Source organism: Eurypyga helias, unplaced genomic scaffold (assembly GCF_000690775.1).
Source record: "Eurypyga helias isolate BGI_N326 unplaced genomic scaffold, ASM69077v1 scaffold12340, whole genome shotgun sequence".
NCBI lineage: Eukaryota > Metazoa > Chordata > Aves > Eurypygiformes > Eurypygidae > Eurypyga > Eurypyga helias.
In genome coordinates this window covers 30,098-52,571 of record NW_010226291.1, presented here as the reverse complement: position 1 = coordinate 52,571, position 22,474 = coordinate 30,098, and the positions used below count along the sequence as shown (strand labels likewise).

Below are 22,474 nucleotides of genomic sequence, written 5' to 3'. Positions count from 1 at the left end.
TAATTTCTATATTACAATTTAAACTTGGCTTGTAAAATTCCAACGTAATATAGCCTTAAAGTCTACAAACAGAACATACTTACAAACACCTTTGTGATTTTTTCCTCTCGTTTTTAACAATACAGTATTTTAGTCATATACACTGGAAATTAATGTGCAAATTAAAATAGACATTAGTGTCTGTTACCGAAACAATCTAAATCCTATGCTATATACTGTTCGGTGATCCTCTGCGTAAGCTGCCATACCCTAAAACAAATACTCCTCAAATACACTGACAGAGACTGAAAATACACTAAGCTGAGAAGCCATCTACAATCGGCATCCGTTATCTTGCTTCTCTGGACTTACATTTATTTCAGATTACTGTGGTTCCTATTAACATATGGGCTTTGATCTCTGCAAAACGTTCCCAGTGTTCTGAAGACCTTACTCCCCTACTAGCTCGTCCTCTACTTTCACGCCCAGCTTGCAAGTAGTTTGTGTGTCCACGAAGCACCTGATTTAAGGCCCCACTACTAACGGATTCTGTCCACAGGTTTCAGAGGACAGCAGGTTTAGCCCAAAGAGGCGTAAGGCTTCCTCCTACTCCTCAGGCAAATGCTCATCGATTCTCCCACTGGAGGAGTAACGTCAGGCAGCCTGAGGGGAACAAACACTGGCTAAAGGCTCAGGCCTTGATCCCACAAACATTTATGCTTTTTCTTAACCGTTCTGTTAAGTTTCTGAAAATAAGCAGGCTCCTTGCTGTCAGGGAGACTACTCCTAGTGGTGAAGTTGAGCACCAGTGCAACTGTTAGCAGAATGAGAGTTGGAGGGCAGTATTTTGTCAGATCTGTGCTGTGCATTTTTTGATATCTACACATTCATCACACGAGAAGTAGATTCTCCTGAACACACCTATGTGTACAAGGACTGATATGGCCTCAGCAGCCTGCTTTGATCTGCAGTCGGGTGGTGCGCAAATCCACCTGAAGCACCTCTCCTCAATGCTTTCTCCAAGAAGTAATGCTGCCACATCAGGGGTGTTGCAACTTTAGAAAAGACGACTGAGCACTTCCCTTGGACTACTTAGACTTAAGAAACAAGCAACACAAAACTCTCCAAGTACAGCATCTTTCTTTCACTGATCCCCTTAAAGTTACCTTTGACTTAGGAGGAAGGAACTCATTGCTAGAGAAAGCTGGGTCATACACTCTAGTTCCATTGCACTTATAAAGCTTAATGAACCATAACAGCAAAAGGTTAACCTATGTTTTTAAAATCCAGAATATCTGAAGTGAGTTTTGATAATTTACACCACCTTCTGAATGAGCTGCTTGTTAGCCATATGCTGCAACCGACACCCATGTCTGAAAATATACTTGTAAAGTCTAGCAATAGTTTAACTCTTTATAAAGCATTTTACATGGAACTTTAATATAAAGTGTGACTGAAACCCATTATGTGTTACAGGCGTCCTCTGTTGCAAACAGACCTTTGTATCGGAGTTTATGAACAAAGTAATAAAATTGCATAATAGGTTTAAGCCTTTTTTGAAATTAGAAAAATTGCACATTTGCACATTAAAACAAACAAACAAAAAATCCAGCTTCCTCCAACCTAAATATCTCCTGGTAATTTTGGATCTATTCTGGGAAGGTGTAGCCTCCCCAGGATTTAGTCTGTACTTTTGAAATCGGGACAGCTGTCATAGCTGTGGGGAGCCCTCTCAAGGAGAGAGGGGAAAGAAGCACATACAAATGCAAAAATCTACCTGTGTATTGCAGCCACTTGAGTAACAGAATAAATTAATAGGTCCCCAAACCCCAAATTGATTTCTCTACAGCTGGGACCAACTGGTGACTTGAACAAGCTCTGGAAGGTGCAGAGAGGGCAGATCAGGCACAGGACAGGACTGGCTGGCCTGTGGGCTACCTGTGCTTTCAATGCAGGGAAGAACAAAGCAAAGGAGCAGTCAAAGGTTAGCCGTTTAGTGCAACAGAGAAAGACAACTGAAGATTATTCCCTCTCACACCTAGCTGGGGAATGACACCATTTTTTTCAGTGCTGGTGAATACAACTCATGAGCAGTTGGGAATTCTCTCTGAAAAAAATAGGTAGAAAATTTCCTCTTCTAGCTCGACTCTTCTTTTAATGGGGCAATCACTTCTTCAGGAGGAGGCACAGTTTCTGCGTGTTTGGGCTGTTTAATACCAGCTACCACAAACAGTTTGGAAATTTAAAAAAAAAAAAAAATCACATTATTATTAATCCAGAAAAAAAGGACAACTACTAGGAAAAGACAGACTTGAACTGGCAAACTGCGTTGTAGGCCTGCGACTTCTTTTCAGTATCAGATGTTAAGGAACAAGGGAATAGTGGGATATCTGAAGAGAGCTCTAAAAGAAAACAGCAATATTAAGCAAATTATTCGAAGATATACCAATAAAAGGTATATCTGTTCTGAGGAAACAGGCACAACTAAAAAGGGTTCTGTCAGTATTCCAAGTAACAGATATTTTTAAATGAGCAATCCAGTAGTGGTAAATATTTATGGAAATATCTGAGTGACTCAAGGATGACCGTGAACACTGAGGTTTGGTATCCTATACAGACAAGCCTATTGTTCAAAGACCAACTCATTTTTTGAAATAATCTAACATACTGGTACAATCTATTCAATAATTTAGAACAGAGTAATTTACCTAAATATTGACCAGCTGTAAACTTCTTTCATGAGCAGCAGATCATAAACACATGATATAGACACATCTTCTTTGAAAAATGGGAAACAGCAAAATCTCATGAAAACTGCTTATTTTTACATACGTGCTGTCACTTTTTTCCTCATTCATAAAGGATACAACTGACTTAAATACACAGGCTGGTGTAGTTTGCTGCTAATGTAATATTTCTTAAGCTCAACTTTACACAGAAGCAATTCTCAGAGTATCAAATGCTACCGCTACTCTAATGCTGTAAGAATTCTTAAATATTTCTTTTTTTCCATGAAGTTTTATCCTGTCAGTTTTCCCAGTCTCAGCAACAAACAGAATCAAGTATGATATCTGGTTTGTTTTAACATGATCTGGCTTATTCCAGCATAAACTGCAATCACGGATTTCTTTGGCAATAAGAACTTACATGTAACCACAACAGCTAAACCAAAAAGGACACTGCTTACAAGTGCGCACCACTGGAGACACCGGTTTTAGAATATGCTTACCTTAAGGGCAGAAGTCATGTGACTTTTAACCTCTCATTACGCATAGCAGTATTTCCATTTTGTGCGGGAATGCAAATTCAGTATCATTCAGTGTATGCCTAGTATACGGCAAGACATACGATGGGCAGGTCTGGATTCATGGAACAGCTAACATGGCAAGGACCATGACTTTTTAGGAGTGGCTAATGGACTTATTTTGTAACTAGTCTTTACACCTCCCATTCAGCAGAAAAACTAAAGATACAGTAAATTTTAAGTATGTGCTCAGTTCCACAGATTTCGGTGGGACGTTAGAAAAAGCTTATTGCTTTTCCTGAAAGCCAGCACATGTCAGCGCAGCTCTGTGTATCTCGTGTCCCGCACCGCTGCAGGCTTGGTTTCAAGGCTAACTAGGATTAACCACGCAAGTGAAATGGTGCCACCCGTGCCACGAGTGAAAAGTTGGGGTACAGCAGAAAATAATCAGAAATAAAGACTCTGGCCACAGATCTTTCCTGTGTGGGCCAGAGTAGTGCTATTCCAGAAAGAGTAAGGCAGAAATCACGTTCTGCACCTTCAGCTCGCAGAGTAAGCAGTCTTCAAGTCAGTACTACACCTACCTGTGGGAAAATGAGCTCTTTTACAAAAAAACCAGATGAGTAAATGAGTAAATGAGTAAATGTAAATGAGCCACTGCTTACTAGTACCAACACTTAAGACCTGTTCTTACTACATTATGCCACTTGACGGCGGAGGGGTGCAAAAACGGCAAGTACTGTATTCAAGAAAACAGATGTCATACATTAGCAGTATCCGAAGTGTCTGCTTAGCAGAAATGTTTCTAGGAGCAGAGCTTTATTTTCAAAAGTATTGCAATTACCTCTGTAAATATTTGGCTATCAGACTTGTGCAAATCTATGCTAGGAGTTGCCATTCATACGGGAGGTATTTTATAGCCATCTTGGAACCTCCTGGTGGGTACGTAACTCACTCTAGGAGAAGACTCGGAAATAGCTGGAGCCAACAGCCTTCAGGAAAGGCTCAGAAGTAGTTACGCTTGCAAAAACCATCACTTGACAGCATCGAGAAAGGAATAAATAAATAAATAAATATTAGATTCATGCCATGGCGACGGGAGCCAATTGATGCAATACATTTGTTTTGACAAGCAGTTCATTCAGCTCTAAAATGAGCCTAAATTTTCTAGCTGGTCAACAATTTTTCCAAATCTAATAAAATTTTTATATTTTATTTTAACATTTGTCTCAATTTTAACAGCAGTGAAACGACTACTGAAATTCAGGTGCCCAAAACTATGCTATATGGGGATTTGTGTGATGTGAAGTCTTGCAAGTCATAATGTATTTTTCATAAAACCTGCTTAAAAATTCAGTACAAACCAAGACTACTCAAATATACTTTTTTATGGAAATGTAGAAATAACCGCTAAGAACTTAAAATTAGGAAGAGCTATCGCCCTCATGAATTCAGACCTTTCATTCCCATTTTCCCAGAATCATTCCATTTCAAACTAAAGTGAGTACAAACATCAGTAGTAATGCAATATGCTGCCATCTTAAAAATGTGCAGTATGCAAAATCACTCCCCACCTGAAAAAAAAGGCTATGAAAAATTTAGGTTTTACGGAGGAAAAAATACTCTCATAACAGCTATAGAATTTCAAATGTCTGCAAGGCAGATACTACCCTACTACAACACCACGTCTCCGGTATTATGACTTTCCCCTATCATTCTACTACCTGAGTGATGTCAGTGTAAATTCAGGCACCATTAGTAAATTTTTGACCAAACATATACACAGCACTGACAAAGGAGTAAACAACCCTTCAGCTTACCAGTATATGTAAAAAAGACACCAACAAAATGGAAAATAATATATTTTTTTTATGATAAATTAACCCTATTGTTTCCTCACTGCCCCGGAAAAGCGAAAAGCTAGACGCTATTTACTCATCAATCCTTTATTCTTGTTTTAAGGATTCCTTTTACTGCAATTCAACACTGTTTACTTTGTAAGTAAGAAAACGGTAAAACTAAGTGGTCACGGAAGAATCCTCAATGCCTGTGTCCCTTGCTTTCTCTCTCCCTGCGCTTTAACTCTTCTTTGTAGCAGTACGAACAGTAATTTTCAGTCTCAGGACGACCATAAAAGGAACAATTCTCCTTCTTACAGCGGTTCTGCTGGATGGAATATATTGGGCAAACTGTGCTTCTGCCTTGATTTTTATCATTGTTCAACCAGGTCTGAGGAGCATCCTCATCAGCGTATTCTAAGCAGTCTCTAATATCGCCAGTATTGAATCCGTTTGTGTATGTCTGAGACTTGTGTTCAGTAGGCATGGCATAGCTCAGTGATTCCACTGTGTTCACGGTACGGATACCGGATATCCGGGCTGGGCTATAGCTTTGAGAAGACAGTGATCTGTTTTGCTGGGGATAGGTGGCGCAGGTTTTTAAGGTGCCGACCACTGGCTTGTAGGTATCGTCTTGGAAGCTCGATGGCTTGGAGTTGACATCATGCAAATGGATGACACTTTGCCTTTGAACAGGTGGTGTATGGCTATAGTGGGCAGATACTGGAATGGGTCCACTTTTCTTAGCACCGTTACTAGGTGAAGAAAACGACCCAGGAGTGGGACTAGTGCGATCTTTAAATTTTAAAACCAGTTGAGTTGTATGGCTTTGAGGCAAGACGGGTGATGCCCTATCCTGAGGAGACGTTTCTAATTTTTCTTTTGAATATGCTTCTGGCTCCAGTTTCCTACTAGATGACCCGTTCAGCGCAGCCTTTTTCTCAGCATCCTTTCTTTTCTGCTCCTGTTCTGCATTGAAGCGCTCCTGCGCACTGGTCAGGTAATAGCCTATCATCTCCTCGTGGAACTGATGCCTGTGACTGGTCAGAAGGAGGCCAGCAAAAATAAACTTGCGTTCACCCTGCATGGCAGCTCTCAAAATATTCAGGCTGAGTTTCACATCAGTGCTGTACTTCCATGGGTCAGATTGCTTGTCAGAGAAGGGTTTAGTGTTCATCTTTTCAGTGGGGGAGTTGCTAGCTCTGTCAGTCGGAGACGGGGTGGTCTTTTCAGATGGAGATGTGCTCGCGGACTGTCCAGACTCCTCTTTGCTCCCTTTTCGAGACTTAGACTTCTTCTCTTTGACTTTCTCTATGGTGTCACCGTTTTTTCCGTTCCCTGAATTGGCTCTGCTCATTTTGCCATGCACCAGGCCACCAAGACCACCCATATTCTTTTTCAGTTTAATTCCTAGGGTTTTACTGAGGCTTCCTATTTTATTGGCAACTGAATCTGTCCTGTTTTTGTCTTTATCTTTGTCTTTCCTCTGTTTGTCCTTTTCTTTTTCTTTACTGTTTTTGCCATTATTGCCATTGGAATTACTACAGATGGAATCTCGGTCCGAGTCCATTGAGTCAGCCAGAGACTGAACATCTTCCCCAGCTGAAGCTGTAGGGGATTCTGGTTGAGCCAAAGGGGCCTGCTATGGAAAAGTAATTATAATTAGATACAGCAAATTCAGTTTCATACGGGAATTTGGTGCAAAAAAACCACCAAATGCAATGTAGATTTTGACATTGATTTTAGATGTACTTTTAAATTTATGCACTGACACGTTAGACTGGTTTTTCAGCATATGAAGCTTATTTGGCTGTGCTGACTATGTATCTTGCTTGTTCTTACAGTAGCTTTTGGCTGATTTCAAGCACATTTGTAGAATAGAGGTCAGTCATTCAGAATTCAGTCAAAATCACTGCCTGCGTAACGGAGCGACGTGAGTTAGCGCTCCTGTGGAGGGAAGGCTGCAGCACCACCTCCCTGCTCACACTGACCAGCGGAGGGGCTGGCCAGCGTACAGAGATCGGCCCTTCAGAAAGAAGCACCTGCAGCAGGGGCTGCCTCGCAGCTGGGGGAGGGGAGGAGACAGAGCATGCAAAGAAACAGATAATACTGTGATGGCAGGGAAATGAGGTTCTGCTGAAAGCTGGGAGGGGGGTGCAGCACGCACACCTGTATGCAACAGTATTTCAAAATTCATTATGTTTGAAAGCCAGCTTATTTAAATTGGTTGTTTCATTGTTCAGGTCTCTGGTGCATGAAAATCAAAGGTACAATGCACCAGAGCTAAACATCTTGCCTGGAATATTAAACATTAAACTTGGATGGGTAGACCGAGAAATACAATGAGGTGTATTTATGTTTATTGGAGATACAGCGCAGATAAAACTGGTGTTAGAAGTCTGAGTCCCAGTTTATATTTTAGGTAGAACATCTTTCTTGAAAATGCAGTAACAAGGATCCTAGGATAATGTAAAATGTGGGTCTGTTCGTTTACGGCTGCAAAGCTTAGTCTTGCATTAAGACACCATGAAGCTAAAATCTGCTAGAGATAAATATGAAACATCTAACTAACCATAGTGATTCAGAGGGGGGGAAAAAAAAAAAAGCTCTGGAGATGTATAAATTTCCAGTATAGAAATGCATGCCTGCTTCTTGGCTCTGGGTATTTTTATGTCCTCTCTCTCTGGAAGCCCTGAGCACCCCCTGGCCCAGCTGGGAGCAGAGCTGTAACCCCCTCTTGGCAAAGGAGGAAAGGAGTGCTCCAGTGACGTGACCATACTCATGTGGCAAGTGTGAAGCAGGGAGAGGTAACCCAGGTCCCACAGGTTCAGGCTCACAGCTTACAACTACAGAACTATTTTGCCTCTCCTTCTTCTGATGTGGTAGCTACCAGTGTAGAAACTGTAGAAAAACGGGTTTTTCCTCTCTTGCAGCTTGTTAAATGCATTCTCCTTTTGTGATCTGTTCCTCCTTTCAAATCCCATCTGTGTAGGCTAAATCACCTCCATCCTCTCCTAGCAACCTTTTGCCTCCAGCCTAACCCCTCAACCTATTCAATGTAATTTGCAGAGAAATTTGCAGCTGACTAGGTGCCAGCTGGGCATGGTTCTAAAATAGCTTTCAGAACGAGCCAGGCTCCAGTTCAGTGCCAGTCTGCAGCCTTTTGTCAGCCACTATAAACTGGGAGCGGTCCAGGGGTGCAAATGTGTTCTCAGAAAGAGAAAGGACTTGGGATTGGTGACCTAACAGTGGTACTGGGAGAGCAAGCCAAAGTTCACAGAAAACAATGGAGAGAAAAGGTCTATATTAAGGTTTTTCTGGACTACATGGACTACTGAAATAAGTAACAGAAAGATTAAGCTAGAAAATACATTTCAGAACTGAGTATGAGTTGCAAAATAAAACATACAAGCAACTATGTTCTTAAAACCAAATGACTGGAAAAATCTGTAAGCCTGATGGCAATGAGAATGAGCCCGGAGTGACTTGCCCCTGCTGCGAGGACACTTGGGCGTTCCCAGGCAGCCCATCCCACCCAACACCCTGTCATGCCTTGTCTCTCTCCTCGTTTGGACGGTGGGGGAGGTTTACCTTACCCGTGTCTCAGACGGTATGCGTATCCATGTTACATTCATATAGCTGTGCAGAAGATTAAGCTTCGCCTCAAGAGACAGAATCAAACTAAGGATGAAAAAAGAAGGGAACAGTCAAAAAGCCTGAAAGACAAAGCAGTACTTCTCAACATGGAGAGACGTAACCGCAGCCTGCACTGTGAGGGTCGGCTGGAGACCCCACCCACGCCTTCTCCCATGTAACCAGAGAATGTGAACACAGCCCTCGCTGCCAGCAGTTCTCCCAGTACTTCAAGCAGCTATCGCTCAAGACATTTTACCGCTTAACACTAAAGTTACAGAAAGGTCTTACTTGGCCAGTCTGGTGTTATCATTGTCATCTTTCCCCCACTCCCAGTCTTTCCCGGGATCGACCGCAAAGTGCAAAGGCAGTAACTTGTGTTCAGAATCAGTCAGGGGGATCACCGCTGAGGAAGAGAAGAAACAAGGATTGGGGTGGGGGGAAACAAAACCACCAGCAACAGAATTAGCTGTGAAAAGCAGCCTAACCGGTTGAAGAAAGGCAGACATTTGAGCGTGCTGCAGAACCCAGAGCACCACTAATCATTTTTAGCAGCCCTCATTTCCCTATTTTGATGTTTGTGCAGCGACAGAAGAGGGAAGGTTAATAGACTGGCTGCTGCTGGAGTGACGGTCACCTGTGGAGGAGCGGAGAGCTCTGAGGGAACAGCACCGCCATTCTGTGACGCACAGTACACATTTCCTGGAGACAGAGCCATTAGAATAGCAGAAAGCAAGACGTTGAAACATTCCTGCCTGTCTCTCACACAGATGCACACACTTGTTAATTATTTTGCCTTTTCAGTTTAATATCTTTTTGTTTTCCACTGTCAAAGAAACAAAAATATATGGATAACAGCATTAAGAAACAAAGCAAAACACATTTCCAATGCCTTTGGATTCAAAGCATGAATAAACATAATTGAGGAGCACAGATCAACATATATGTGGGTCAGTTTGGGGCCTGTCTTAAGTGTAGCAAAAAGACCATTAGCACCGCTACGTCCCAGCATTACTGCCTAGCTGGTCTGGCTCTTCTGTCCTTTCCCCCCCCTGCTCAGGCTCTGCCTTCTGACACCTCTCTTAATGACCCCGCCTTTATCCTCAGCAGGCAGGGGCTGCGTTCTGATTTTACAAAGTGTCTGTCGTTCATCACCAGCAAGACACTAAGAGAGAAACACTGTCAGCTGTAATTAACACCAGCAATTTGCTTCCATTTCATTAGGAAAAAGAGCAAAAGCTGTTGAAGGACTGGGTGGGATCCCCAGCATGGTGCAGGCCACTGCTGCTCCTCTGACAACCAATCAAGGAATTCAATTCTCTACACTAGGACCCTTAAGGACTTTGCCTAGGTATTAATTCTGGCAAAGCTAAGGGCCAAAACCGCCTGGAGAAATCCCTGAAACATCAGGGCCCTGAATTACTGAAAACTGACTGCACTTACTGGTTGTATGCTGTTTATAATCTGTTCTGCAGTACAGAAACACACTGTCAAAACAAAGGCACAGCATTTTCGGTCAAATACTGTTCCTCACCTAGCAGAACGCAGGAGATGTAACCTGCATTTTAGATTAACACGGTGAAGTCAGTATTTGGTTCAGTTTGACAACAACTGCAGAAAGTATACATGTATTTTTGCCTTTGCGGGCTGGAAATGAGGTCAAACCGCTGCAAGTGCCAGGGCAGCATTGCCATCTACTGCTTATAGGGGGTAACGCTCGGAATGTTTTCCCTATTTGAACAGCAAAACAGTCTAGAACAGCTGGAGATGAATCCACTTTAGCTGCAGATACCGATGCAAGCACGGAAATTAATATTGTAAGAGAATTACAGCTCAGTTTCCTTAAGGACCAGGGAGGACTTCTATGCCATTCCTCTGTTGGGTGTGTTGCCTTCTGTGCTGTGGAGTCACGGTGTTCCCCAGTACTCCCTTTCATGGCTAGGTGCCATGATTAACCTTCTATAAAGAAGAACAATTTAGCTATCTCTGAAAATACTGGTAAGAGAAAATGCTGACGCAGACACTGACATACTGCTGTCACACACGGCTGTCGCACTGCTCACACTCGTTCCACAAACTGGCGCTGGGGAGCCATTTCCCTGTTGGCTGCCTGACAGAGCATGGGGGCGTGGGAAGCTCTGAGCTCGATGAGGCAGATTTGGGGGCAGTTGAGAACTGGTCTTTATTTTCCATAAACAAAGATCAAAACACCTGCATAAACGTAGCCTGCAAGAACACAAAAGTATTTGTAGATTTTTGAGCAGATGCGGAATTCAAAACGAGAGGGCCCTCGGTGACCATCAGGTGCCAGCTACATGCTGGTAAGGAGGAGACGTGCTTTAAATCCTCCCCAGGCAAGAGGATGCTAGCATGTTTTCTCTCTTCATATACATTTTAGTAGTGCTAAAAATGATCTGATAAATGACTATGCCAAAGCAGAACTTGAGGTGTTCATGTCAGCATTTCTTTGACCACACATACCTCACAACTACAGCTGTCACCTCCACAAGACAGCTTCCCAGCAGCTTAAACACACACGTGCAGACATGCGGTAGTTCAGACAGCTGCAGATGCTGCTCCTGCCATCCAGTTACCTGCCTAGAGTATGCGTACCAGGACTGTAAGTTATGGATGGCCTGGCTATCAGAGATGCTCCTTTTAAGAAGCTGTAGCTCTAAGCTCTTAGGTGGATTGCAGTATTTTTGAAATCTGGCCATGTATGTGGCACCTGTGCCATTGTTTTCTGACTTAACGATCGTGCTTTCCCCTTCCCTTGTGCTTAAGCTGCTGACATCTGTATGCTGACAAGGTACAAAAAATAGGCATTATTAGAGCATCCTGGTGCCAATCTATTTCCTGTCACAGCACTTGAAGAACAATAGTAATGCTGCAGTCTCTAACAGCAGCCAGCTTGGTAGCTGAAAGCTAAGGCATTCCCTTCATCCCAGACTTAATGCCAAGTGGTTTCTGCTGCTTCACAGGACTGAAGCCCATGTATTCAAGGCCCTGCAGTAAAACATGTAAAATTGGATCATGCAAAAAAAAAGTCTATTTTGATTCAACAGTCTTGTAATTACACACAGACAAAGCCAACACTTAACATTAGTGATGCCGTCTTGATATTTGGTAGCTGCTCCTCTCCCAGCACCTTACCTGTGTGACTACAGGTGAAAGAAAGTCCCACAGAAAGACACTTTCTAACTATATTTAACATAACTGCTAGCACTTGTGGGAGAAATCAAATATGTGACTTTGTTATCAAATTCAAGATCTTGCAGTGTGTGATTAACAGGAATATGTATTGGTTGTAATATTAGGAATATTTCAGTAGGTGGCACCAAGTGGCATCATGAAATACTTCAACACAAATGGAGAGGCGCGGTCAAGCAGCAGTGTCTCCTCGCTCCCTTTTGTCGATCCTGTCCCTACAGCAGGTTTGGAGGGTGGCGGTTACCCAATCTGCAATGTTATTGCAGAGACAGTCACGTTCTGTGTTCTGAACCAAATTATTTATGCACACGGGCTCTTGGAAGACCTGTGACATTGAAGTGCTGTATGAAAGCAGACAGACGTGCCTGAAATAAACAAGGCTACTGTCAGTGTACTGATACTATTCCGATCCCAACTGTAAGAGAGGAAGAAATGGATTCTGCCTACACACCACCAACAGAACTCAGACCTAATAAGGATCAAGACCAAAGACATGGAGCTATGGTCTACGAGACACCTCTACAATGTGAAACACAGACATATATACAAGAGCTGCTGACTTAAGGGCATGCTGACACTATAGTCCTGGCGGCAGCCTATCATCGGCAACCACCAACAGTGAAACAGTGTCGTTCAAAAGGCTCTCCAAAACTCCATCTTCATCGATATCACATTATTGCATTAAAATGGTATAAATTTCCTTTGCAGACTTTCATTTCTCACGAGGTGTTTTGCACCATATCTCAGTGTACTGCTTTGGAAATGGTTCCGATGTGAAAAGCATTTTCCTACAGATTGAGGGCTGGAAGGCAGTTGCAACGTCCCAGGGTATAACACAAAGGCCAGACCTACTGCCAGGCACCTTCCTACAAATCCCTCAAAGAGCTCTGTACCACCGAAGGCTGAGTAGTTGGACTAGATTGATTTTCCCATTGAATATCGGACATCTAGATTAACCTTTTTTCCATTACTGTTTTATGATTCAGTCTCCTCTTCACCAACGTAAAGTTTGCCAATACCACATGCAACCCTTTATAGTGTTTCTCATCTCACACAACCTCGTGTAACAAACTCTGCTCCTTCCAGGAAGGATGACTTAACTACTTACTAGATGTCAAATTCTTGCTTGAAGATGTCTACAACAAAATCTGTTGTTCAAGAGTTCCTTTCCTGCTCTGCATCATTTTAATGAATGTCTGTCTCTCTCCTGTGCACAGCTGCAGCATGCTGTCTCCTAAGTGTGGAAAATGCCTAACACATCCAAAATCAGATGACACCACCATAGGGTTAAGGAATTAAATGAAGTAAATGTAGTTGCCTCTAGGAAGGAGGACTAAATGAAATTCACTCAGGAGACCCCAGCCACCAGCACACATTCCATGTTTTCTTCACAGGCATATGCATTCCTAAGGGATTTAAAACACCTCTGCACTGTCATCAGGAGAAAAAAAAAGAGGACTCGTACCTAACAGCAAAACTCCACTGAATTTTCCTAAAGCCTCACCATGTTTTTAGCAAAACACTTTTCCCTTCCCCACAAAAGGAGCAAAGACAGGTCATCTCACAGCTTTCTATTATTAAGTGAACAGATCTACCAAATAATGGCAGTTATAGCTAGCTCCTAGGCTACTGATGCAGGAACAAATGCAGTCCTGAAGCTCCTATCTCTCCCAGTCCCATATCCAGGAAGCTCAAAGTTGACACAGAAATAGGTGGTCAGACTTTGTTGCCACCATTCTGAAGTAATACAGAAGAAAAGATGATAAGATAGAAACATTTCAACTAAATATTTAAAATGAGAAAAGTGCATTCAGCACACTAGAAAAGAGATTTTTCCATTATATGAGTTTTCTGTAGTAATCTGACTCACGTCATCTGAACACTCTACGAGCCCAAATTAATGAAGGCTTTCAAGAGCCCAGAAGCACAGCAGCTAACTGGGATTATTTACATGCATGGAACCGACAGAAAAGGTTTAGGTGCCAAAGACAGACAGTGACAGCACAAGGATTAGGACTGAAGGGTTCTTGGCTCCCAGTCTTGTGATTAGACCATTTAGACTCCTAGGAATGCAGCAATAAAATTTAGCAGATATTGTTTTCTTTTGGATAGATAAATACACCATCAGGTAGAAGCAAGTACTTTGCGTGCATTGTGTTTGATATATACCCTTGGTCTGCTGTGTTCATAGCATACCTTGTTCTCTCTGCTGATCTTTTTGTTCCATAGAAACGAGAGCAGAGAAATGGGCCTGATCATAGGCTAGCACAAGAGGTGAGCAATGGCATCTGTTAGGTAGAACTTCAAGTGGCAAATATATTCCTCCAAATGGTATAGGTGCAAACGCTGTGAAGAAAAATGAGATTATTTCTTTTAACTCTGTCAAAGAACAATTGTGCTACAACATCTTCAGGAGAGCAGCCTAAAGGGGAGTAGCCAATGAAGAAAACAGTCATAAACCCAGGTAAAATTTCTTTATAAAAACTTCAGGAAATATACTAAGGACAATAATGAAAACATGCATTTTCCTTGCTGTTACAGGTAAAGCTATTAAGGTCTTGTAATAAAACGTTGATTACTCTCACAGATGTATGCACATTTGTACCTTCCTCACACTTCTGCCTAGAAAGATATTTTCTACTAACCAGCAGTAAATACGCTATCAGTTCTCTCAGTGACACTCTGCTCGTGCCTTGCATGAACAGAATTCTGTAAGAAACATTACAGACATGTTCATAGTCCACACACACATCATACATGTACGAATGAGTGTATGTATGTAGATGCAATAATGATGAGGAAAGATTAAAAAAATTCTACAAGTAGAACTTGAACGGGATGCTGCATCTGTAAGGGCAAAGCTCTTTCCTTTGAAAGATTCTACCCATGTTTACATAGAATTATGGGAAACAGCAAGTTTGGGCAGGAAAATTCTCTCAATGTGTTTGCTTCTGACCAATTATTTTTCCTTTCACTGTGAAAATAGGAATCCTTATTGCTGAAATATTTCCATAATGAGCATAATGGAAAAGTAAACCCAAACAATGCACTGTTTTTACTAGAGACTTTTTCTTTTAAAAGGTCTGCTGTGTCCAGACTTTGGGACAGACAAGAGTATTGTTTTTGAAGTATAAATCTGTATGTTGGTGAATCTATCCAAATTTGACCAAGTTATTAGTCTTTCTGAAAACTCGTACTTTGTACATAAACCAGTTAAACTGGGGTAACTTGTTCATGCTGGTCCATGAGCCAACAGTGAGAAAAACACTGGGATTATGTGACAGAATCCAACTGGATTCAAGGAGAAGAAAATGTTGGGGGAGGGCAATTTGGGACAGTTATGAGGAAATGAAGCAATAGTGATCGGGTCTGTCAGAGCAGATAGTAGTCATACAACCATTATTTGTAGATCACTGTTGGAATGAAAACTGAAATTTCCCTGTGGAAGCAAATTTCTGTGAACTTCATCACATGTTTAACATCCCCCTTCAAGCAACCAAACATTCCCCTTTAGTTAAGCAACATACTACCACTAATTAATATTCTATTAGTTCATGGTAAAAGGGGAGCAAGATCAATCATTCAAGTCCTGCTCAGTCAGCTGTCCAGCTGGCTCCACATGTGGATCTACCATTTCTGTGCTCACATGTGCAAACTGAATTAAACATTCTGTGAACTTTTGAATGTGAGGCTCCAAAAGAGTTAGTAAGAACAAAAAGCCAAGTTATGCACATTCTGAATTCAATTTTTCAAAGTCAGATTAGATTGATTATGTGGCATTTTAAGGGGCACCAAAATAACACAGCAAAATTAGAACCTCATTAACTGAGACCACTTATGAAATGTATTGTGTTCTGTAATTTGGTGGTTATTAAGTTAATAGTAAATACCTAGGATAAACAGAATTTCAGCGAGACTTACATAATTATCCTGTATGTTTTTCTTTTATCTAATAGAAATGGATTATCATCCTGCTCCCTGCCCCTCCGCCCCCCCCCCCCCCCCCCCCCCCCCCCCCAATAGGCAGCAGCTATCCCATAAACACTCAGATACGTTACAGCTGGGTCTTCTGTTTGTGCTAGTTTACCATTGATTCAATTTACACAGGTGCATGAAGTTCTAGTGAAAAACTCTTACCTTCTCCCCCTGAGTCTCGTAACATTGTGTCTGCTACTACAACAATAGGTCTTCGCAAAATATGGGCTAAGACAAAAACATGGAACTCTTCCAAGCTCTCATACACTGGGTCCTCTGAATTATCAACTCTGGAAGACACAGAAGTGAAACCTTTTGAACCAGCCTGAACCAACCACTGAAACTTTAGTGAGCCAAAATATTGCAGCAGCTACTTCTTCTTCCTTGACACTCATATTCCTGCTCTTCTGAAATCCATATTCCAATTACTGTAATATGTAACATAAGAAATTGGAAAGAAAACAATATTCTTTTCAAATAAAATAATAGCATCAGAGAAAATGTGTTCACTTGCAGACTCCACACCAGTTTAGCAGTCAGCTAAATTAATTACTTTTTGATATTGTTTGGTAGCCTAATGGGAATACAAAAAAGTAATTCTTAGCCAAGGTCCTGGTGTAAACCTGCTTTTGTCACAAAAATCATAATTTCATGTGACACCCTTGGCACACAGACTCTACAATGAAAGGTGTTTTTCTAGTTCCTCTAAAAAATACAGCTGAGTTTACCTTGGCAATGTAAGAAACATTGATGTCAGCTTGAGCAGGAAGAATTTAACTTACAAAGTTGTCAACTTTTTTTCTTTGGTTATTACCAAAAATTATTTTTTGAAGATGGCGAGGGGTTACTGGAGTAAGGAACTGGAAATTCATTTTCCTATTAGATTTTCCAATGAGATTTCAGACATCTAAAATCTAAAGTCTAAGCATTTCACCTTGACTGCCTCTAGAGATAACAAAAAAAGATAGGCATATCTGCAGGTAGGATCATTCCTCTCCTCTTAAGCATTTGCCCAAAGATGAAATAAAAATTCTCATTTCTCTTTACAGAATACAGAAGGAGTCTAGATCAAGATGTAGTTCAATGAGACAAGGCCAAGCATTTCTGCCAGAGGAATTTTGTGTTTCTGAAAACACACAGAAAGAATCGATACAAGTACCTTACATGTTAGGAGAACAGAACATAAAATTCAAATACCAAGACTTTAACTGTAATTAATTTTCCTTGTATGTATTGTATGTGAAATGCAGTGACTGAACAGAACTGTATGGGCACTGCTTTAGAACATGGGGGGCATATGCAGTAATGTTCTCACGGGTCGGATGGCATCCAGCCCATCCCTGGAACTTTACATTAAAACTTTCATCCAACCTAGGAGCACAGCAGGATGGAAATCATTAACAGTAGGCTGATGCAGGATACAAATTCTCTGCTCAAGCAGTAAGACGCCTCTCCTTCCCTGTATCCCTCTACCCGTTACCCAAACTCATCAGGAAATTTTTCCTGATGTTCATACTTAATCCACTATTTTGTGATTTCCTCTCATATTCCTTACTGAATTATTCACTGCTGTTGGCTGCGACAGCTTTTCGGCATTTGCAGCCCATTATGTCGCCCTCAAAGTAATTTGTTAGCCAAAAGGAAGTTAGAAGAATCATCTTATTGGCAAGAGAATATGCTACAGAGATTTCCAGCTATTTTCTCACGTTAGTATTTCCAGACTATCAGTCCCTAAAGTTTTTCTTCAAATCCCCTAACTATTCCTCATCCCCTGATGAGGTTTCTAGAAGTGAAAGGCATAGTCCAGATGCAGCTGTATCAGAAGGACCACTATCCCTTTGGTTGGCTGGTGTCAAGCCTGACTGCACATGAAGTCCGAAATCCCACTGGGCTTTTTTACTCTTCAACAGCACATCACCAAGTTGCTTGATTCACTGTTTATGGCCATATCCACACATTTCAAATCCTTCTATTACACATCTGTCTTCCGCTGCTCATTTTCACAGAATCACAGCACATTTGAGGTTGGTCGGGAGCTCTGGAGGTCACCTCATTCACCCCCCTTTCTCAAGCAGGGCCACCTAGAGCCAGATGCCCAGGACTGTGTCCAGACAGCTTTTGAATACCTCCAGAGAGGAAAAGTTCACAGCCTCGCTGGGAAAGCTTTTCTATGTTCAATTTTATGTCATCATTGCCAGTAATTCACATGGGCCACCTTACATTATTTCAGTGCCACTGCCTAGGATTCACTATGAATTTTCCTGAAGATTAATGAGAATAAAAAAATCATCATTAACAAGTATCCATAGCAACCTGCCACATCCTTTGATCCACTTATCATTCCACTTCTTTTCACGGGCATTTATTTATGTTAACTACATGGCCATGAATATTGTGGACAAAATAATATAAATTGGAAGCAAAAGAAATTTAAGAAACAAATTAATTCCTTTGCTCATATAAAGTTAATTTTTAAATCATGAAATCCACACATGTAAGAGCATGGAAACCTGCGTTGCCGAATCCTGCTCAACGAGGGCACTCTGACTGAAGAATTTATCTTAATTATAATTAACAAAAAAGGGGAAAAAAAAATCTCAGTCTATCCTACAGGACCACTGATACCTTGAATCCAAACAGGGTGGACACCTGCTCAGCACTCCAAAGAGATTCTTTCTCCTATGGGAAATCCAATTTCTACTGCGGCCAGTAATGAAAAAAAAACTCAAAAAACTGAGACAGGAAAGTCACCTGCTCTCCTGTTCCCCCTGGATATCTGCTGTCAGTCCCTCTCTTTTACCTCAATTTGTCCAACAGTCTCATAACAGCTATTCCAAGTTCAGATTACGTTTCAGGATTCATGTGGAGCAAGAGACCAATGCCTGATGACAGCTGGGATGTACCAAACCAACATGATGAGAACATTAAGGCCCATTTAAATTAATTGTTTATGTAATAGTGATACTCCCTGTTCAAGTATCTGTGAACTAAAGGTGAAGATTCTTGATTGCCTGGCAAATGCAACATTTAAGGACATCCCTGACTGGTAGATACTGAAACTACATAGTACCTGAAATGTACAGAATGGATCAGAGAAAATTGGTGGTGGATGGCCAAATTTAATAGAAATGTGAACTGAACTGCACTGGAAGACTAAAGCATATCAACAGGAAAATATCTACAAACATAAGAAGAAAACTAGAGACTAAAATGAAAACAAATCCTTTTTTTTAACCTCAAAAGAGAAGAAAATGAGACACATTAGGGCTGACAATTTTCTAAACAATGTCCTCCTGCATTAGCAGAATTACCTAGCCTTGACATCACATGGTTAAAAGGAAAATATAATATTCTTTCAAAGCCCAGAGAATATTTTCTGAAAATTTTATTACTCTTCTTGTGTTGTATGCCCTATTTTGCTGATTTACTTATCACAACATGCAATTTTCTCCAGGGGAAACAGTACCTAAAGAAAAACATGCACTGAATAATAAACAATAAATATTTTCAGCGATAAACATGGGACAAAAACTACAGCTTCTGCATTCTTAAGGCTGCTCAATAATCCTGTACTTTGGAAACAACTGCAGTGACCATGAGGGATGGTTTATCATACCAGCTACTTAAAGCAGATTCTGTATGTGCATCAGAAGCATTTAAATACTATAGATACTATTTCATCTCAGACTCACAAATATGTTTCTATCCATTTTTTCCAATAGCTTTTAAATATCTAAACTAGATGCATGATGGCAGTAAAGCAGACAGTACTAGGTTCGTCTCTGCGACCAGCAAATTTACTGATACTATTTATAATAAGCTAATTGACTAAGATGCTACTAATTGAGTATTATACAAAGATAAACCATGCATGCTAAGCTGACCTTCAAGAAAACAGACCCTTTCCTTGCTTGCCTGTTAGCTCAGGGAAGTAACTGGCAAACACTGCAACTTGGCAGTGTAATCGAAGTAGCTGCAACCAGCCATACTCTCATGGAATCAATCTAGATAAACAGATGTGAAATTAGGTAAGAAAATAATCTTATGTGTTTCTTCAAAATACATGCATACCCTATGCAGAACCTTCCAGCAGCATCTAACTTTACTAGGACAATAGTGAATCAGTTTAATTTGAAATAAAACCCCCTACAATCTTTAAATAATTCTTGTATATGACAGCACTATTCATGTTACAAGGATTTAATAAAAGCTTGAATAGTCAAAGAAAGGGCAACTATTCCTATCAGTGCAACATTAATTATTGTAATTTTTAAAGTTCTTTATAACTGCTCAAAGATTGAAGCATAGCATATTGATTTTTCAGATGAGTTTCATGATACTACAAAGTATAACTCTATATTCTACTTCCTGTTTAAAAAGACACTGCATTCAAGTATTTAATCTTTAGCTTTAATACCAAAAACATTATTATTTTTCCCTGGTATGTTTAGCACTGACAACATTTTGAAAGTAGAAAATGTGAAGAGTTCTAGGTGACTTGGCCTCAAAAAACATCTCTCTGAAGATTTTCTGTTTGAACTACAAAGCAAAAAAGGACTGAAATAAATATGTGAACAGGAGAAGATGGCATTAAAGCTGTGCTACAGCACAGAAAAGGTAATATCCGGGCACAACCTACTTTCTTCTGGAATGCTATTAGAAGATGCGATGTTAATCTGTCATTCCATGATTCTGTGACAGTATCTGAGCAGGAGCTATCTTTCTGCTAAGTCTGCCTAAAACTAAAAGCTACATATCTTCATCGAGACAAGGCACTTCATCTCCTTGAAGCTAAATGCTACTGCCAACATGCCTGTTCCAGAAAACAAGGATTTATGAAATCCAGACTCCTTTGAATCCAAAGCAACCTCAACTTAGTCTGGTAACTGTACAGGAAACTTAATCAAAATGCTAAATATTATAATCGGATGTTCAGATCATTATATCCTACATCAAAGAAATCACAACCAGTAGAAAAGTCAGTTTGATGTCCTATAAACATCTTCCTTCACGTGTACTGTATTGTTTTCCTACTGAGAACAAAAACTAAAAGATTTTGGCAAGCTCTAAACTTACCCACCACCTGTGCCTCCATTTTTGCTGAAATGTGTACGAGGCTCACTTGATGCCAGTTTAAGCAGTTCATTCCACTCCCGTTCCCATTCTTCTTCTGTGTACACTAAACCTGACTGTGGGAGAGAATGGAATACCTTCGTGATTACGCTGGTACAAAAGGTAAGCAGAGTTCTGTAGCAGTATTTATGACCGGCTAATTTTGAGTTTCATACATGAAATGGTTTAATAACTTGGACCATTAACAGTACAGCATTTCTTTTCAGGTAAAATAACATTAATTCACTAAAACCAATCTGAACCACTAACTGCATACCGGATCACCTTTCTAGATGTGGGTCTGCTGCTGCTAACAGAGTGGAGATCTACCTCATGGTTAGCATGCTCTGCTGCCCATTTCTGGAGGTTTGCTTTCTTCCCCAGTATATGGGACTACAAGGATTGCCCATCATTCATAAAGTATCCCCTTGGCAGATGGGTGATACTTTCTCCCTCTCTTCAGGAGCAGAAAGGGTATACAAGTGCTTGCTTCCATGCCCCTGCGTTTTTATGTAGCCTGAAGCAGCTGAGTCAGCCACAGCTCAGCTGTATTCTCACTGACAACAAAAAGCTGATTACAAACTAGTCACACACATTTAAGCACATTCCCTTGACTGCATTCAGGAGTACTCCAGAAACTGGCTTTTCTAGTCACTGTTTAGGCACAGACATCTTCAGAAAATAATACATGCTGAAATACAGTTTTTAAAGCAACAGTCAAACCAAACCTACAGATTATTTTTGTTAAGAAACATTCACTCAGTATCTGGTCACAGGTCCTAAAATCCTGGTGCACCATTCTGGGGAATCTTTCCTAAATGGAGTTCCCTCTTTTATGGATTCCATCCACTCATTTTATTTTTTATAATTTATTATAATTTTGCAATACCTAAATTATACTTTTAATTTTGTAGCCCAAAATTGTTTACTGGTTCCAAACTCACCTTAGACCTTTGCAGGCACAAACCTGTGTATATTTATACCCACAAAGCTACAAAGACATTTGCATTCTGATACAAATATTCTAAATACAATTCTCACTTTCCCTATGCAAAATGGAAGCACAAGGAAGGTGACAGCAATTAAAACTTCAATACCAAACTTAGGAAGAATGCTTTTGACCCTAAACGATATTAACAAGGCTGCCTTTAGGCTGTACAGACCTCCTTATTCTGCTGAGTCTGTTGCCATCTCCATCTTCTTTTCAGTGCTTCCCTTTCAGCTCCACTTCTCATCATAGTATAGAGTGCTTTGCGTAAAACAAGGTCCCGGTCATGAAACCCCCACATCCCTAAAGCAGCACAAGACAACATTCAGTTGAAACGAAGGTACAGGGCAATAGAAAAAGTAAGTACTAACACAATTAATATTGCTTTACTAGCAGAAGCAGCACAGCTTATACATTATTTAAGATTCTCCTTGGCAAATAATTCACTCATTATTGTTAACGTTTCCTAAAGAAACAGTCAATTTAGATAAGCTA

General features: G+C 40.7%; 1 protein-coding gene across 1 annotated transcript in view; it reads right to left on the bottom strand.

Moving 5' to 3' along the window:
- Positions 1-5,158: 5,158 nt before the first annotated feature.
- OTUD7A (OTU deubiquitinase 7A) overlaps positions 5,159-22,474 on the bottom strand; it is a 44,480-nt gene continuing 27,164 nt past the window's right edge. Inside the window, exons 5-11 of the mRNA XM_010152487.1 lie at positions 22,155-22,282; positions 20,956-21,068; positions 16,042-16,169; positions 14,101-14,250; positions 8,986-9,100; positions 8,658-8,742; positions 5,159-6,703 (exon numbers count right to left, since the gene is read on the bottom strand). Coding sequence (XP_010150789.1) covers positions 5,264-6,703; positions 8,658-8,742; positions 8,986-9,100; positions 14,101-14,250; positions 16,042-16,169; positions 20,956-21,068; positions 22,155-22,282 — 2,159 coding nt within the window. The 3' untranslated portion in view covers positions 5,159-5,263. The remainder of the gene's footprint in view (positions 6,704-8,657; positions 8,743-8,985; positions 9,101-14,100; positions 14,251-16,041; positions 16,170-20,955; positions 21,069-22,154; positions 22,283-22,474) is intronic.